The sequence below is a fragment of the Taurulus bubalis genome (assembly GCF_910589615.1).
Source record: "Taurulus bubalis genome assembly, chromosome: 3".
Taxonomy (NCBI): Eukaryota; Metazoa; Chordata; class Actinopteri; order Perciformes; family Cottidae; genus Taurulus; species Taurulus bubalis.
The window spans coordinates 6,565,670-6,584,719 of record NC_136591.1 but is presented as its reverse complement, the minus strand read 5'-3'; the positions used below and the strand labels follow the sequence as shown (position 1 = coordinate 6,584,719).

The 19,050-nt window shown below is 42.7% G+C and overlaps 1 protein-coding gene across 1 annotated transcript in view; it reads left to right on the top strand.

Annotated features, from left to right (window-relative positions):
- Nucleotides 1-19,050, top strand: part of arap2 (ArfGAP with RhoGAP domain, ankyrin repeat and PH domain 2) — a 105,617-nt gene that overhangs the window by 31,601 nt on the left and 54,966 nt on the right. Inside the window, exons 11-14 of the mRNA XM_079215211.1 lie at nt 2,925-3,031; nt 9,698-9,897; nt 15,105-15,190; nt 15,470-15,652. Coding sequence (XP_079071337.1) covers nt 2,925-3,031; nt 9,698-9,897; nt 15,105-15,190; nt 15,470-15,652 — 576 coding nt within the window. The remainder of the gene's footprint in view (nt 1-2,924; nt 3,032-9,697; nt 9,898-15,104; nt 15,191-15,469; nt 15,653-19,050) is intronic.

Genomic DNA, 19,050 nt, shown 5'->3' with positions numbered 1-19,050 from the left:
TTGGCTGTTGTAATTGGGTGAGTTATTTTTACCTCCAATGCCCTTCCTCACTCCATCCCTCCTTCCCTCCATCCTTGGTGAATTAATTGGAGAGGGCAGGAGGCCACGGCACATATTGGGTAGGTAACGAGTGGCGAGGGCTGGACGGCCGCTAACACCCAGTGCTCTAATTGGCTGCCTGAGAGGGATGAGGGTCATTAGGTATAGGTGACTGCTTTGCCCTCTCGGCACAGCATTCAATGCATGCAGTGCGACTGCGTTTCTGCTCCGCACATCCTGCCAGCGTGAAACGGAGCATTTATGCGGTAATACATGGAAACCTTTTATTCTCTCCGTGTTTTAAATTACAGCCGTGCGTTGCATTGAGTCACTCGGCTGAACTAAGCGGGAGAGCGATAATGCGCCTTGAATTGAGCCTTGAAACGCTCTCATTATCGCGTCACGCGTCTTCAAACCTTAGAACATCCGGAATTTAAAAGAGCAATGACTGTGCGTAGTTATAATTGATAGGATAGAGAAGGCAAGTTTTCCGCTGCCTCCGAGCCTTCACATCAAAACTTTTAGCTCAATTAGGACCTGGCCATAAAGTGAAATCCCTTGTCTCGCACACGCTCTCTTGCTCCTTTTCTCTCTCTCTGATGTGGCCGTCTTCTGAGCTCACAGGGCCTTAATTACTCATGGCGCTTCATGGGATGTCCACACTAGCCTGTCGCTGGGTTTCCATTCCACTCGCTCCGTCTCAATATCATTGCGCTGAAGTGTTCGAAAAAAATGAGAATGATTGCTTGGGTTTTTCCATCACAGTCCTCTAAATTTGATTGAAGGAGTTGTAATTGGGGCTAATGACGGACAAATGAAGGTTTTCGATAACATTAGCCCCAATTGAACCAACCCACGCAATACTGAAAGATCAGGTTGGGAATCCTGCGCTCGCGAATGTTTCGGCGACTTCCTCCTTGTGTTGCAATCTGCACAATTTGGCGACAATGCAAATTTTGCCGCTAATTAGTCGAAGAATTCTGCGAGAGACATGGCAGCGTTCACACACACACATATGTCTTTCCTCTGCGAGGCCTTGCAATTCCAAAAAGTGCCTCATCAACAAAGATGGTGTTATTCATTTTCTTCTCTTTGTTTGGTGTAATTAGTGTAAATTGTTTTGTTGGTGGAGAAACAGTTAGCACAGACGACACACATGCTTTCATAGCTGGCACAGCATGGCAGCATTTAGCGCTCCCCGCGAAGGCAGTACTTTTTAATTCACTGTTGCGTAGTACTGGCGCGGCTCCTGTTTTGCTCCAGCTCTTTTCTCACACACACACACACACCCCCACACACACAGCCTCGCGTTCTCTCTGTAAACCCCTCAGCTGACCCCTCTGCTCGTCTCACCCACTCTCGGTGAGGATTACCAAGACCCTTTCTCCCTTCATGCGTTCTCCGTCCTTCACTCTGCTTTTTGTTCTCGCTGTCTTTCTCTCCCTCGTCTTTTTGACTCACGTTTTTGGCTTTGCCTGTTGTATTTCTGTGTATTGTAATGTTGGACATGCATTTTGATGTTGTGCCTATACGTGCGTGGGCGTAGGTGCACTTCTTCTGTCTGCCAGTCTGTTTTTCTGCCTCAGCTCGGAGCTCTAGGCTATGGAAAATGGTCTTAACTGCTGTGGGTGAAGTGGAGAGGGGCGGTGGAGCGCTGGGATGCAGAGTTACATTGCAGCTTATAAAAACTGTGCCTCTGCATCTAACCCCTATTTCTGAAATGGGCCTCAGAAAACATTGAGACTGAAAGCTTGGGTTGCGTTGGATTCCCCATAGGCACCTGTTCCCTTTTGCAGAGCTTTGCTGTTTCACACACACACACACACACACACACTAGGTTCTCTGTCTTTCACACACACAAACTCGGCTTGTGCGTCATTGGCGAGGAGGAGGGAAAGCTGACGGCGGTTCGGTGCGTCATTGGTCCGTCCCAAACGATTTCCTCTCACACCTGTAACTCTTATGTCCAGTGACGTTTCCTCAAAGAAAAACACTGCATTAAAGGAAGAAAGTGGGCAGCACGGACTGAGGATGTCACTGCAGTGATTGTTGGTCTTCTTTGGTGTTTGCTAGTTTTAATTAGACCAAGTGACATTCAAGCCCCGTGGAAGTTGAGACTCTAACGAGGCGAACCGTTGATCCCACCTTATTTGCTCCTAAAAAAAGCGTCTTCAGAAGCACCCTAACATTTTCAAGGTCCTTTTAGGAATATGTTTTCTCTCATTTGGGTGCTTTAAATAGTTTTTTAATTCAAAGTGCAGCATCTCAAGTTCTGCCCCACCAAACGCCCCAAGAGGGGAGGGAGGAGCCTAAACTAACCCTAGCTAGGACCTTAAGAAACGGACTCTGTTTCCATCAATGATGCTCGGTGCTCAAACAGTCAAAGTTGAAGGACGACGTTTCCCTGACGTCGAAGTTTGAATGTTAAGATGTCGGCCGTATTATCTGCTCCAGTGAATTGTTTTGTTGCAGCTGTTTGCATTCCTCCTGATGCCAATTTCAAAAGTGCACGATCGCATTGCACTACTGTTTTAGTTTTGTCATGTTTTTCTTGTGTAGAGAATGGGCTACAACAGCATTTCAAATCATCCTTCAATCCTTGAATCAAAGACAAAGAAAACCGCCTCGTCAGGAAGCTAGAAAAAAAAAAAAAAATGAAATACGTTCATTCACTTTCTTGCCGAGATTGAGATGAAAAACACGTATCATCTAAATCCCGGCAAAAAGGCAAATAAATGTATATTCCAAGATGCTTTTTCTTTAAGTACTTTGGGTAATGATAAAAAGCCCATATGTTGATTATTTAAAGTGACTGTACTGTAACAACCTCACAGTTGATTAATATGAATTTTATCGATCTCCATCTCTCTTTTTGTGTTTTCCAGGACTTTAAAGCGGGTCTGGCTATTGCTGAAGTAGAACTGACGGCTGCCAACATTAGAGACGGGGACCGCCGGGGCTTTGAAGTCAACACACCCTTCAAGAACTTCTGGTACGTCTGGGTTCGCCCCCTCCTTCCACAACAAAGAGCTGTCTATGCTAAAATGTCTGTGATATATGATGGCGTCTTTAATTGTGTGTGTGTGTGTGAGAGACAGAGCATACTGCTCTCTTTCTGTCTGATCTTACATGAACACATAGCAGTTTTCCTCATCTAAAAGATGAATGGTAAGTGAAGGAATCTCTCTTTGAATGCACACCCCTCAGACTGATGTATTCAACAGGCTGACGTCACACACCTCCACATTTGTCAGTAGAAAGCAGCGGGATCATTTAATTTTCCTTCCTTAAATACATATCCCTGCATTATCATCTCATTTGAACCATGCAGTTACGGAAATGCCCTTTACATACACTAAGCCTCATGCTATACTGGCTTTTAATCTCAATCATATCTCACAAAGCATCCATATTCACAACTAAAAGACGAGGGCAAACATTTACTAATCTGCTCTTAGGCATGTAAGGTATAAAGAGTCTCATAATGCGATAAGAGTTTGGGGTACTAAAGAATATTCACATTGTCTTATCAGTTTGGCCTTTAAAAAAAAAGAAAGAACCAGGGCATTGTCTTCTTACCTGGAGAGTTGGAGGATTAATGCAAACCATATTGTTTTCAAAGCTTTAAAATACTTTAGTAAAAAATGAGATTCATACCTGATGTTATGATGACACACGTTTCTGTGTGGGCGTGACGTTCCACTGACCTTTCAGATGAAAACTGCCGAAGTGCACAGAGAACAGCTCCGGTTAACTCCTTTTCAATTTCTGAATGATCAGGCCAATGCGTGTCATTGATTAACGACCAACAGATCGATTTCATCGTCGTTTTGTGGCAGCAGAAATCTCTTTCTGCAGTCATAAATTCTGTGGTTGATCCATTTTCTTTTCACATCTCGGCTGGCTTCCTGTGGTTTAGAGTGTATCTAACCGGCTTGTTTCGGTTTGAGTCGGTGAGAAAGCTGTCAAAACATCTGGGTCAAGCGGTGTGTCACTCTCTGTGGCCGAGAGCCTTATTAAACATATAGTTTGTTTCACACGGAAAAGAAATCCAAGGTCGTCGGAAAACACAAAGCAGCCCATGTGACCTCATGTGACCTCATGTTTTTGGCGCCCGGTGTGTGTTTGTGAGGCTGCTGTAAAGTCAGTGCGAACATGAAAACGTTTTCACACACTGAAAGCCGACTTTGTGACCAACAGGTGTGAATGTGATCAAATATACAAGTTACTAAAACAGTTGGTTCTTTTAAATTGTTTCGGTGAGACTCACCTTCACCCAAAACCAAATCCTAAAGTACGGAGCGGGCGTGTCACAGAGTTAAGACTCGGCTCTAATGAGACAAAGAGAATCTCCTCATTAGCTCATATTGACTGTGTTTTAGTAGCACTCTGGGTTCTCCTGTCAAATCTCTTTTCAAAAAAAGACCGGTCACAGCGGTAAACACGCTACTTGAGAACAGGGTCCTGTATGGAAAAAAAATCACTAATTATTGATTAGGATTTTTTAATTATATCTCCCCTGGGTGCTTCATGCAGGTACCTGAGCCTTTCAGGTGATTCCAGTCCCTAAGGGTCTACAATCAATGAGCGCACTGCTTGTTTGTGCTGTAATGGCCCATTTAGAGCACCACCGTCACAGCTGCCTGGACAAAGCACGCCTTGTTTGTTTGTTTGTTTTGTGTACGCATGTTCACTATTTTCTCTTTCTTTCTTTTCACCCCTCTTGCTTTTTTTGCCTTGTGTTTTTTTTCTTCTTCTCCTCCCCCCCCCCCCCCCCCTCATTCATCCTCTACCTGTCTGTTGCATGTCCGATCGATCTGTTTGTGTCAGCCCCTTTTTTTTTAATGGTCCCATCGTTTGGCTGCTTCGTTAATACGTTGGACATAATTGCCATTTTGTGTGGAACTAAAAAGAGGCGGAATTAAAATGAGCTCAGGTCTCCTGAATTGTTTTGATGAGGTGATTGCTGTGTGTGTGTGTGTGTGTGTGTGTGTGTGTGTGTGTGTGTGTGTGTGTGTGTGTGTGTCAAATCGATTGGTAGCTCTGGGAGCGTTCCCCTACCTGCTCAAGGTGGGGATTAGTGAGAAACTCATCTAATCACTTTAAGCTGTGGAGACTCACTTTGGCTTTTCTATTGTTTTTTGCTGCCGTTAAATGGACAGAGCGTTCAGCCCGCTGTGGTAGAGGCAACAGCAGACTTTTTTTGGTTTTGTTTCGTAGAGAGAATGACAATGAGGCAGAGAGGAGTGCACAAGCAAAGACACTGAACTTTTGAAGAAAAGATAAAAAAAACATTGTACTCTTGATCAGAAAGCACCTCCACTAAAGTAAAGCCGCAGATAAATGCCCAGCTCAAGGGCATATTGGAGAAAATCTATGTTTGTCTTGTTTGTTTTGTGTTTATCTGCTGCGTCGAAAACTCTGAGCAGTTTTGCAATTATAGTTTTTTTTTAACCTTTGGATAGAAAATATTTCTTTATGAAGGTTTAGCGAGGTCGTTTGAGTGGGAGAGGCATTGTTTTTGAAGGACATGTTGCTTGTTTGGTTTTTCAAATTTCATTTTCTAAAGATTCGAGCCACACAAACACACTGCTTTCGTTCTATTCCATTGTATCAAGGTGGCAGCAGAAAACCACAAAGCAGCTGTGTCTGTGCTGCGTTGATAGACATCACAAGGGCAAGTGTTTATAGTGGGGGCGTTTTTTTTTTCAAGTCCATCCTGAAACCTCACTCATATGTCCATATGTACTCTGAAAGAATTACTGGTCACGCCCATCTGTGAAGCCGAAGCTAATATCAGGCTTCTTTAGTAGCAATAGTCTTTTTAGTACCAATTTCTGTCATGCAGCCTGGATTTCATCCCCCATCGTTGGAATTGTTCCAGGAAGGGATTTCTTCACAGCTTGTATGGACAGGAATAGGTCCGTCGTGTGTCTTTCTCATGCCCAGGACAAGATGATCTCCAAATGTGAACCTGTAATTCCCTTTGATCCCTTTTCACATATTTCTAAGTACCCTGTTCCTCAGAAAAAACACCTCTAGTTTTCTTCTTTCTATATTAGGACACTCTCGGTGTCGGCTGATATCAGCCTTAAAGGACCTTGGTGTAGCATTTTGTGACCTCTAGTGGTGAGGTTGCATATTGCAACCAGCTGAATACCCCTTCGCTCACCCCTCCCGTTGGCCCTTGTGTACTGAAAAGACGTGAAAGCCCCCCAGAGCCAGTGCTTGGTTAGTCAGTTTTGAGCCACTGGTGACCTGCTCCCTATCTAGATATCAAGGACTCACCCGAAGCTAAGGAAAACGCAACTTAGTTTGAAGTGTTTATACTAGGATGAAACCTGAGCTAGGAATAGCATATTCCATTTTTGCCAATAAATACCCCATGTTCCTGCTTATCTCTGCTTTAAATGTTTATGGCATCATATCCAGTATTTGATTTTCTGCCAATATTAGGTCAATTGTGGATTTTTTGTGATCTGTGTTCACTTTATACAACTCTGAAATTGGCTGAAGAGCATCAACATCCGGATCTTTAAGGGGTACTGAAGCAGTTCAGTATTGAACTTGCATTAAGGTTTGGGACTCGGAAGACATATGCTGTATGCCTTTTTCAGAATTCATGGGAAAAAAAATGTCTCACTTGCATGTATTATTTAGAGTAGCAGAGCATAAATGACTGAAACGGCAAAAAAGACCAAAGGGCACCAGTGGTGCAGGACTATTTCTTGGCTGCAAGCAGTGATTTCTTAGTCGCGACAAGGTCAATGCACCTCACCAAGAAATGATAGACAAGCTGTTTCCCTTTGTTTGTAGCGGTAATGCTAAGCTAAGCATCCCCTGGCTTTTATTCATCGGACAAACGTGAGTGGTATCGCTCTTCTCCTCTCAGCAAGTGTTTCAACTATTAGTAAATTATTCCTTTCAACAATCAATCAATAGAGACGTGGGACTTTCTCTGGGCTCGCTATCTATTCTTCACATCTGTGAAGAAACATATCATGTTATATCGGCTTTGAAAAACACGAGAGCCTCATGACTGTAGTGTGCGACAGGGAAAGGGCTGATTGATGCCCGATGCCGGTGGCTGTGAGGGGAGGGTACTACTTTCATCATTGCTGTAAAGCAATACTTTTACTTCTACCCCACCTTTCTTTCATGAATCCTTCCATTTGATATTTCCCTCCTCACCATCGGTCGTCCTGAAATCTGTAGTTAATTTAGCGGCCTTCACCCGAGACCGGCCTCCACTTCTTCATATCTAACGCTCAGCGGCCCGGGAACCTCCACACGTTCTCCGGCGCTGACTATTGCCTCCCGTTGCTCCTCTGTGGTTCTGCAGGCCATGTTGTAGTTCAGCAGACGGTGTGAGCAGTCATCCCTTCAGACGCTTCCCGGGCCGAGACGGCGGACACGGAACAGCTGAACCCAATCAACCTATCGATCTTTGCCGGGTTACATGGCGAGGCGGGCCTGGTGCACATCCTCTGCTGGCGGCAAAAAGTCCCTGTCGTCTCCCCCCATCCTCTGTTTGACTTTAAACCGGTTGTCATGGAGACCCGCGGTCTCATTTCTCCTTTCAAAGTGCTTCTTCCAGTCAAGCTAATACTCTCTCAATGTCTCTCTCTCTCTGTCTCATACTGTCTATTGGTCTCTCTCTCTCACTGTCTCTCTCTGTCTTTGTCTCTCACTCTCACACACTGTCTCTCTCTCTCTCTCTCTTACTGTCTCTCTCTGTCTCTCTCTCTCTCTCTCTCTGTCTCTATGTCTCTCTGTGTCTCTGTCTATAGTGGAGCAACGTCTACCTTCTTACCTTCTCCTCACTTCGTTATCATAGCCGGGGGCCAGATGTTTGTGCTGTTATGCATGTTGTTGCATGTGAGTGTGACCTCACTGGTTACCGACCGGCCGATGCTCTCGTACGGCGCTACGCCCCCCAGGTTACCCCTCAGGTAAACGCTGTTTGGCTCTATCAGCGCTTTTTTCGTAGTTTGCACTGTTAGCGCTTTTTGAGCGCTGTGAGCTGTGAGCCGGCGGCTCGCCGTCTCCATGTTGAGAAGCAATCCAACCGTTCCTAAGCTTGGACCGTGCACCTTTTTTAGCTGATGCATGCACGCAGATTGCTTGTTATTTACACTTATACACTTATCAGATTTTGAGTTATACAGCGCATTCAGCAACTTTTTTATAATTCACACCACGTCCTCTCACTCAGAAAGCTGTGCTTTCTCTCCCTCGCTTGACAGTAATGGACATGTGCCGTCATTCGGCTGTGTGTCTGTGTGTGGGTGTGTGTGCGCGCATAGATGGTTTGAGAGACAGGTGAATAAGTGTCCTGAAATAATCCCAATTTGGGAGCTATGACAGTTCAGGCATTCAATTTATATGTGGGCTGTGTGCATATTTAGCTCTTATCAATTATGGCTGGTTTTACCTCACTGGTTGCATCAATTTAATTAGTAGATTTTATGTAGCCAATTACACATAATTTAAACGCGCTCTTCAAAAAAACACTACGTAGCCAAAAGTATGTGGACACATGACTGCATCCACGCTTGTAGAAAGGCTTCTTGAGAACTTGGCTGCAGAGATTTTCTTCCATCCAGCAACATGAGCGCAGGCAGTGATGTTGGGCACTAAGGCCCAGAAGGGCTCATATCTAAAATATCATTCAAGGTTCCTGCAGGCGCTTAATGAGCTTAGTTACAGTAGAATTTAATCAAAAACTTTGTTTCTGTAATCGGGCTATTGGACAAGATTTATTCCCACCTAGATTTTTACATGTGACTGCAGAGTAGCTGGAAGAAAGAACATGTCATTACTCTTAACAATGCATCCCCATATTTTAAATTATTTGAACCCTTTTCCAGTTAAATTATACGCATAGAAAGTAGCCTCTGTAATTATGAACAAGTTCCACCATTCCTGCAGTGACAATTCGACCAAAGCCTTCCTTCACAATGCAGATGTGGGAACAGCATATTGTACCACCACTAAATCTGATTACTTACCCGCTGCAGTTATACGTGCGTGACCACAACGGTGCACTTTAACTTGTCCTGTGTTCTTGTGCTTTAGAAACACACTTTTCCCTTAATTAGGCAAGAACGCCACCATCATTTTAACTTTATAGCTTAATTTAGGACTTGAAAGTGAAGCACAGACTCTAATCCCCAAGCCTATCTCAGTGCTTTACTTTTACATTTTTTAAATAAAAAATGTTCACAAGTCCTGGATGGAACAAGAATGTTTAAATATTCTTATTTTAAACGTACTATATATTGAAGCTGTAAATTTTATAGTATATTTCCGTCACCGTTCCTTGACATAAGAACTTAATGTCTAATATAGAAATAATATCCTAAAGGGAAAAAAAAAGTCCTGCATTAGCGGTTTATAGATTTTAGTGGTGCCAGGTGAGTCGGATTGATTTACCTGCCCCGTCGCCCCCTCTTCCCACTCCCCTATCAATTTCACCAAATCTATTGCAGTCACACATAGGCATACACACTCAGCAACTCCCCAAAACTACTCCAAATACTACACACCTCCCGTAACCCTGCCAAGCGATACTATGCTGTTTTAATTGCTCCCTCAAATCAAATCAATAACTGTGAGGCATGTGTTGGGATGTGGGGCAAAAAATCAATTGTTGCAGCTTCACGGCCGAGTCAGAGCGGGAGAAGGAGGAGTGGATTGAAGCGGTCCAGGAATCGATTGCGGAGACACTCTCCGACTATGAAGTGGCAGAGAAGATCTGGTTCAATGAGGCCAACAGGAGCTGCGCCGACTGTCGCGCCGCGCAACCGGAGTGGGCCTCCGTCAATCTGGGCGTGGTCGTCTGTAAAAAGTGTGCAGGTAAGGCTCCCTCAGACGCTGCTGTAGCCTTGGCTTCCTTATATCGTCTCAGGCTGACGCACACATGCTGGATGCAGGCGTACTCATTAATACACAACAATATACTTACAGCGCACTAAAGAAAAACGACATTGAAACACCCGCCAATTGTGCAAAGGATCATGAAGCTCAGAGTTCGAATCGATCACAGATATGAGTCACGGATCGAATCTTGTCATTTGTTGGTGATCGATACTGGCTGATATAGATCCTTTTTTGTTGTTTTGTTTTGTTACAGCAGCTGGTTTACATGAATCCAGATTATTCATATTTTATTGATGCAAATAATTATTGGCATTAGTAGTTTTAATGATGTATTATAAGCTGCTTAGAGCTAGTGTTGGGAAATTAAACGGGTTATAAATCTCTATTATTTAATTCATATAGCTGTGAAAACATCTCCATCAAACAACTGGATCTAATTAAGCTTCTCGTCCCAAACTACATTTTTACAAGATTACAGTTTGAAAACATCATGATATTGTTATAATTTACAAAAAATAATAAATTTGCCCAATACTCATTTTCACTGAACAGAGCCTGAACGCATCGCAAAGTACCTGAATGTAACATCCGTACATTAGTTGTTAGTGGTGCTGCTAGCGTTACTAACCTTCCTTTGTTGTACATAGTGTATCAAGGATTGGTGACTACAAAGTATTAATGCTGATTTGCTGATTGTATTTTTTTTTTTTTTACTAAATATCATCCGATAACAATCGGTGGTAAAATTGTATATCTATCACACATGGATGGTTTAACTGTGTAATTACTCAGTGATTCCCATGCGTGCCGAACCATGAGGGCGGTATCCGACTGGATCACAGATCTGCAGCGGTGCGTTACTCCATCACTGCCAATATACAGCATTGTGTGGATTGGAAACCAGCCGCATGTCTAAACACCTCTTATATGAGAGATTTTTAAAGAGCCCTCCTCCCCCGACATTTTCGCAAGTTAAACACGAGAGGTTTGCCAGATGACAAACGAGACACCACTTAATTTTATTAGTCAATCCTTTTCTAATTATTTCTTAGTAACTTTCCTGGAAAACATTTTTTTGGCACTAATTATAGGAAAAATAGAGAAAAAGTTAATTGTGTGTGTTCATTATTTATTCTTTGAAACTTTGTTCTCCGTAAACATTTAATTGTGAGTTTGCTTGTAAAGTAATTTCACAGGAATGTTCAGTTGACCTGTTGTGCACTGGCGAGAATCTCAGACTGTTTAACTCCATTTTAATCTGATTGCTATTAAGTTTGCTTATTGAACCATGTGACTGCACTATTTTACTGTTAATTAATACACACTTCTTCAGGATAATTAAGACCTCATGCTGCATTAATTTGTATGGCCGGGCGGTTGTTTGTTTATGTGAGTCGGTGCTCTCACCCAGAGGCCCTTTTGGAATACATTCCAGGTGGTAAGCCACTTATGGGAGTTGGCATCTGGCCTCTGGACTCTTTAATCTATTTGGCAATACTGGATGGCTTAGATGAAATGACAACAAAGATTAAGCCGCGGGCAAGAACTTGAACGATCCCAAACTGCCTCTTGACCCGCTCAACATGATTACAGAGAAGCAGCGGCCATGCCTGATGCGGAGGGATGCCTGGTTGGGAGGTTTTTCCACGCTCCTATACACCCCCTCCGATCTTCTCTCGGCCCGAGATTTCTCCCAGTCATGAGTTTTAATGTGATTCTTCACCTCACCTCTGCAAAGCCCGTGTAATTGGTACGCATCAGATATCCAACATCCTTTTTCAAACACCCTTAAATGATTTCATTTGCAGGGGTGTTTAATATTACATTTTGTCGACACGCCGGGCGATATCTGCAACGGGGAAGCTGTCCTCACACTGTGCTCTCCTTAAATTAGACGGCGGTCCATTTGGAATACCAATGACTGCTCATGCTTTTAATTAGCGCTCCCATGTCATGGACAATAAAGAGAAATGCTGAACAAGAGGAAGAGGATGGAAGTAATGAGAAGACTAATGGTGAAAATGATTCCAGATTGGCTCTCCTCTTTTTATGCCAAGACGGGATTAATGTTTTATAGTCTTTAGCTTCACTCTCTGAAGTCGAGCAGCTTCATATACTGCGATAGTGTGTCTTTACATGGGTTTTGAAGGACTGCCTATAATTTTGTATGAAAAAGGTTTATTATGAGTCTGATCAAAAACAATCAGATTAAAACCTGAGTGAAAACAGTGTTTGTTACATAGGCATTCATATTTTTTTGGGATTACTATAAGAGACACAAATTTGTGTTCTGCTCATTCGCATTTGGCCCATTTTTTTCTTCCCTTCTTTCTAATAGAAAGTGAGAACGCAAATGAAAAGATTTCATTACTGGAAATATATTGAATGATTTGTTGTTTGCTGAAACTGCAGTGTCTCTTTGCAGGGGGAACAATCCTTGCTAATAATCAGCTATTTAAAAAAACATAATCTCAGTAAAATAGTCTCAGTATTATTTTTCGAAAAACTAGTAAGGTTTAAACCTGCATAATTATTTTTGTTGGCCACTTGGGGGCAGCGCTTTTTAAATTAAACACAACATTATCACCTTATTAAGTTCATATGCCTTAAGTATTCGTAAATAGTTGCCTTGTCACACATCCAGCAGACATATAGCAACATTTGCGTTTTTGGCCACATAAATAATCTCCGTTTTGGTCTCCACCTGATGGGAAACATCTGTGAAGCTGCTGAATGCTGCACAATGTTCCCTGGCTGTGTCTACCTGCTATTCAGAACAATGATCACCTGGTTAACCAGAGTCCAAACCCCGAAACTCCTTTTCCTCAGTAATTACATTACTCCAAAGATTGGGAGGCCCCTCTTTACCACCATGATATTGCAACAAACTTCTCTAAACTAGGATGCAACTTGTAGACCCGTCTGCTGGAAACAGTTGCCGTGGTAACGCACAGATGCAGCGCTCATTGCTTCGTTTCCTTTCTGACTCGTCGTTGACTGAGTGGGAAATGTCACACAAGTACAGGGGGCTGGAAAAGTGCTCCATGAACTGTCACAGAGAAAGTCTTTAATTGGGGTTTTTCCCCCTGTGAAACCCTTTCTTTGCGTTGTTTTGCTTCCGTCAGAAAGATGAAGACATTTACAACACGCTATTTTATATGTGAAGATCTCACCGTGTATACCCGGTGGTGCATGCGCACTTTTTTTCAGCTTCATTACCCTTACATAAGTGAAAATGGTCCTGTGGAGCTGTGAGGCTCAGAGGATGTAGAAATGCAGCCGGCGCCCAGAGTGAAATATTTCCACTTCTTCACAGGCAAAAGTGACAGAATCTCGCTCTTTAGGCTTTATTTGTCAAGCGGTTCTCGAAGATGCGACGTGGTCATTCCTCTCTTTTGGGAGTGGACGAATCCGACTCGAGTCTGAACACACTAATGCATCCACTGGGCTCGAGCAATGGGCCGAATACACTGGCTATCACAGTCAATCGCTGGTTAGTTTCATTGAAATAATGAATTATTGAATAATAAAAAGTGTGTGTGACTTGGAGCTGGTAGTTGGAGTTCGGCCATATAATATATAATATATAATATAATGATCCACGTTCTTGTTACTTATTGCACTTATTACCGATGAGTCTTATCTACCGACAGAGCTGTAAACCATGAATTAAATTAGAATTGTAGGTGTTCAAACAGTGCTTTATTTCTGCGTGCCAGAATGAGAATAGGGTCTATTTTCTGAGAAAGGTATCGACAGTGCTTTTTTCATGAAGCACCCTGCCTTCTTTAGTGGTTGCTGTTCGATCAATTGGTCAAGTCAATTCATCAATCATATTTGAGAACTATACCCAAAACTGTATGTGCAGATCATGTAATAGTATTGTTGTGTTACTCCCACATGGACAGCCTGTTTTTACAGCATATCGCTTTGCAAAGATCTCAATGCAATGTATTTAGTTTGATTGAAGAAAAGTAGCCTGTAATGCAAGTGCAATTTGATTTTTGCCCTACACATGCACAATTCTATAAACCTGGTTGGCGATTGTTAACACATCAGCCGACCGTAGCGTCCACACACTTGACACTTTAATGTGAACTTTTCCCACAAAAGATTGAAGAATATCCTTTGGGAAGGAGGACATATCTCCTATTTGTAGTCTCAGGGCTCAACTGAAACACTAGTATTGCTGAGAACAGACCAGCATGGACTGGAGCGTTATATTACTATTGTTAGTGGGATATAATCTTCTATTAACCCCCAGATTTGTCTTTCAAACAGTTGACCAACTAATGAATCAGTTGAAACGAGCAGATCCAATCAGGAAGCAATCAGACCAGTCAATTAATTTTATGGTTTGTTCTGCTCAATACAGACATGTTGAATGCCAGTATTCCTGAAGTAGGTAGAGTTAACAGTAATCACTATTTATAAAAAAAAAGTCTTTGCTAAAAAAAAAAAAGATTTCTTCAATATAATCATAAAAATACAGATAATTCAATGATTTCTGGCATCTGTACTCACTAGATCTGTGTCAAGACGGCTTTTTCCCAGCTCAAGGCCCAGCATTCTCATTCACAGTTGCTCTACTTGAGCATAGAACACAGTAACGAGCTCATGCCAGATCTTAATCTAAAATTATCCGCCTTTACACACAGGACAATAATTCACATTCACACATACAGCGTTTTTCTTACTAATGTATTATGCATGTGCGCTCCGTCTTTGGCCATAAGCAACTCTAGAAGCCTCTCGTTCACCCAAATAAACAGGCCGACCCACAAACACAATGAATTACTCATGATTCATTAGCAATTAATGGCCCTCGTTCTGTGCTTTCATTTCCAATTAGGGCTGCTGAGGGGACTAAATATGTCTGTTGTGAGTGAGAGAACGAGCTTCCAGTCATGCTCTGTTTCTCCGTCTCGTAGCTGCCGGTTTATTGTTTATTCCGTCGCCATCACTGACATCGGTGTGTGTTTGTGCGCACACTGTGGAGATTTTTCCTGTCCATATATGTGCATGTTAATTTCATTCATTTTGTGAACTAACAGCCTGACAGCCGTGCATTTTTGAATATATCTAATTGAGAAAGGCTTCATAAGCCCACGGGGTCGTATGAACTTCCGAGCGCATGTGTTGTTGTGTATCTGTGAGCTCATGTGTGTCTTCCTGTGTACCAGGGCAACATCGCTCCCTCGGCCCAAGTATTTCCAAAGTGCGGAGCTTGAAGTTGGACAGCAGCATCTGGAGCAATGAGCTGGTGGAGGTACATACTGATTTTCTTATGAGCGGAAGCAAATTAGGTTCTCCCTTGATATGAAAGTCGGTGTCTTAAATTAACTACTTCTGCCGAGCTTCAAAGGATTCATAAACTTAAAGTAAAATACACACGAAAATCTGAAAAACAAATCAACAAGGTTTGTTGCCAAGACAAACTCTACAACGATTTAGGTCTCGGCTAAATGTTTACTTAAAACCCGACTAATATGTCTACAAATGATTCTCACCTGTAATTGTTCTCTTTCCATTTTCCTCAACCTCTCAGCTCTTCCTGGAGGTGGGGAACAAGAATGCAAACACTTTCTGGGCTGCCAATCTTCCCCTGGAGGAGGAAGTCCACAGCGGGGCTTCGGTGGAGCAGCGCGCCACGTTCATCCGCAGGAAGTACAGGGAGAGGAAGTACCGGAGGGTACTGGAGGGCTTTCATGACCTGGAGGCGCTCAACCAGGTACAACCTCAAATTGGACCTTGTCGAAATTAGAAGAGATTGTTTGCTTGTCCACTACTACAGTACAGTGTATGCGCCTGTGCAGGTCTTATCTACTAGAGCAGATGTGGTACAACAAGTACTACCACTGGTACACTAGATCTACGACTTCCAAACTCCCTCACTGCCTTGACAAGTTATCATCATGACATTAAAGCTGTGGTTTGTGTCTCATTGACTGTCTCATAAATACCACTTGCTGAGGTGGTCTGGGACGCATTTGGCACCACATCTGTTGTAGTGGAAACACTAATGTGTCGTGATGTATCATCAAAGCCGCGGCTTCCCTTTTGTCCTCCTTTTTCTCGTCTCGAAATTGCGTAAGAGGGCTTTGCACATGAAGTATGGCAATATTGATAAAGCCCATAGATGTCTATCGGGAGTTTTGAGTGCATTGCTGCTAGGGTATACCGGTTTCAAACTTCCATACGGTATGAATTTTTCACATACCATGATAGTCATGATAAGTGGGCGGGCTTTACCCAGCATGCAATTTTATAAATGTGAAATCATGACTGAACGTTGTACCCTGTCACGTAAGTAGCGCCCGCTGCGCTCTCAGCTGAAATTAAATGATGCTCCCTGTCAAGAGTGACAATGCACCACAGGTATGACGTGTATGACAAATTCATACCTGCATTCCCCTTGGTCCTAAGTCCCTCCATGTTAGCTTCCTAAAACACTACCAACGTCCAGTTGTGAGCTTGTTGGCCAGCGAGTGGGGAACAAAAATGGCGGCCGTTCTTTTTGGCGTCAATGAATCAATGTGTTTACTCAAAAATAAATACCGTGATATACCGTGAAACCGCCTGAATCCTACTAAATACCGTGATATGATTTTTTGGCCATACCGCCCAGCCCTAATTGCTGCCCTCCCGCCAGTTAAACACATTGATGCACTTTGTTTATTTACATGGAGAGGTGGGAAGTGAGATTTGATCACAAGGGGTCACTCGAGACGCATTCTCCAGATGTGAACTGATGTACTTCAGGCCTTCCACTCGTGATCGGATCCCCCAAAACGCATGGTGTGATGCCAGATGTTAACTGGGCTGCACTCTCCACCTGGAAGTCGTACTGCCTTTATGTCAAGAATACATTGTCTGTCCAATGTGTGCAGAGAATTCCATGAGTATACCTGACTGGAAATGTCAGAATATCAGCAGGTTTTGGCAGCTATAGGACAATGCTATTGGATTGTGTTTATATGGTTTATAGGTTTATATCCAACAGATCCATTGTTCCTCTATGTGTTCGTTAGCATTACATTGAGTTGCAATAAACCACCAGCATGCTGTCATTTGCTGTAACATTATTTCCATGCCATACTGTGAGCTTTGAAGCTCTCCTATCATTTCGACAATGGGAGATGCAGTGTTGAGCTCTACGAGTCGCAACGTGTGAAATCAAGAAGTATGTCTGTTTTCATGTATGTTTTCATATCTCTGCTACATGGCATGCTCCATTTGCTAAATCCAACTTGTCCTGAACACGTCTATATTTTTCTGACCTTTTGACCCTCAGTAAAACAGCGCCGTGAGTCTGATCGATCTGTGCGAGCGGGTTGACGCTGAGCCTTTCTCCTCTAGTTTGTGGTTGAGGGTTTATTGCTGCAGCAAAAACAAAAAAAGAAGAGAAAAATAAAGTGCCTTTTTTTTTTTTTTTTGGCTTCTGGCTTCCCCTAAAAGAGAAGGTCTTAAAAGCACCGAGCACTGAGCCTCCAAACAGCTAAGTTTCCACCTGCGTCAGCATTTACGCAGATCAGCCCCCGTGTATTGTTTTCTCGTGCAGAAAGAGAGGGATGGAGATGTAGGGAGAGCGAGGGAATGAAGGGGGGAGGCATGGATGAGATATACCAGCTAGCTAAGTGGAAAAGTGGATTAGGATCCACAACAGAAACGCTTGGGTTGGTTTTATTGCGGCTTTGCTGGCCTTTGCGTGTGTGTGTGTATTTGGGAGTGTGTGATGTGTACATGCGTGTGAACATGTGTGCTGCACCACTAAGGATGTGTGAATTTGCTGTTCTAGTGAGAGTTTTTTGCAGGAGATGACGTGTGACAGCCACAGAGAGTGTGGCTGCCTAAAAGGGTTTGGGCAATGGAGAGGTGTGTGTGTGTTTGTGTGTTTGTGTGTATATGTGTATATGTGTGTGCTTGAGAGTGAGAAAGAAAGAAAGAGAGAGAAAAGGTGGAAGTGGGTGATTGTGTCTACTATGCCTGAGATCAATGTGTCGTAGAGCCATCACACACATCATGACTCAGCAGATGTGTGTACGTGCGCGACAATTTAAAAGAAGTTCATTCATCTTAACTAAAAGTAATAAATCCTACTCAATCTATGAAAAAAAAAAAGAATACCAAAAAAGTATTTTAAACATAAACAAGGACACTGAGTCTAATCTCATTGGACACATTGTTCCAGTTTTGTGTCACACTTACTTACCATTACACAAGTACGAATATGAAAAAATAAAAGCTATATAAAACCTATTCCTTTGGGAGTCGTCTCTGGAACAAAGACAATAATACGAGCAATTTCCTCACTGACATTCATGCCATTCTGAAATCATGTGATGGCATTTTAACAAGTTTTATGGGCGCAGGGGTCACAAAACTCACTCGACACATACAGTCAATTGCCGTTTTGAAGTGTCAATTCGAGTAATGAAATGGAATTAAAAGGTAGTGAAGTGATGTATGCCTGACTGCACCAATATGCCTCTTGCATAATCTCATCCGTGCATGCATATTCTTTTGAGATGTTTTCCCGCCCTTCATCCGGTTTCTCCATTTCATGCCTTCTCTTTATACGGCCCCTCTCTTGTTACTCAGTCCCATATTCCCTGCTAGAAGCTCACATCCCAGTGACCTCCACGCAGTCTCTGCAGGCCACATGACCTAGAGAGGGGGGTGTCGAAGGACCTTCTTATATCATTACACACGCAGACACGCATAAAACCTCTAGTGGCTGCAGTAATTGCTATGACACGGAAGGTCATTTCCAGAGATGATACAGAATAAGGCCAGGTTGCTTGGGACTGTTTTGCCATAATCTGACCCGGTCTTGTGTGCGAGCGTGTGGGTAAGTGAGGATGAGAAAAAGACTAAAGACTATGTGACTAAATATATATATATATATATATATATATATATATATATATATATATATATATATATATATATATATATATATATATATATATATATATATATATATATATATATATATATATGTATATATATATATATATATATCCTTTTTTTTGCCTGATTAATGCATTCTTGCAGAAACAATGCACATGGATAGTAATGGATAAATCCGTGTGCATGGAAGGTCCTTTGTGTAGGAGGGCAGGTTGT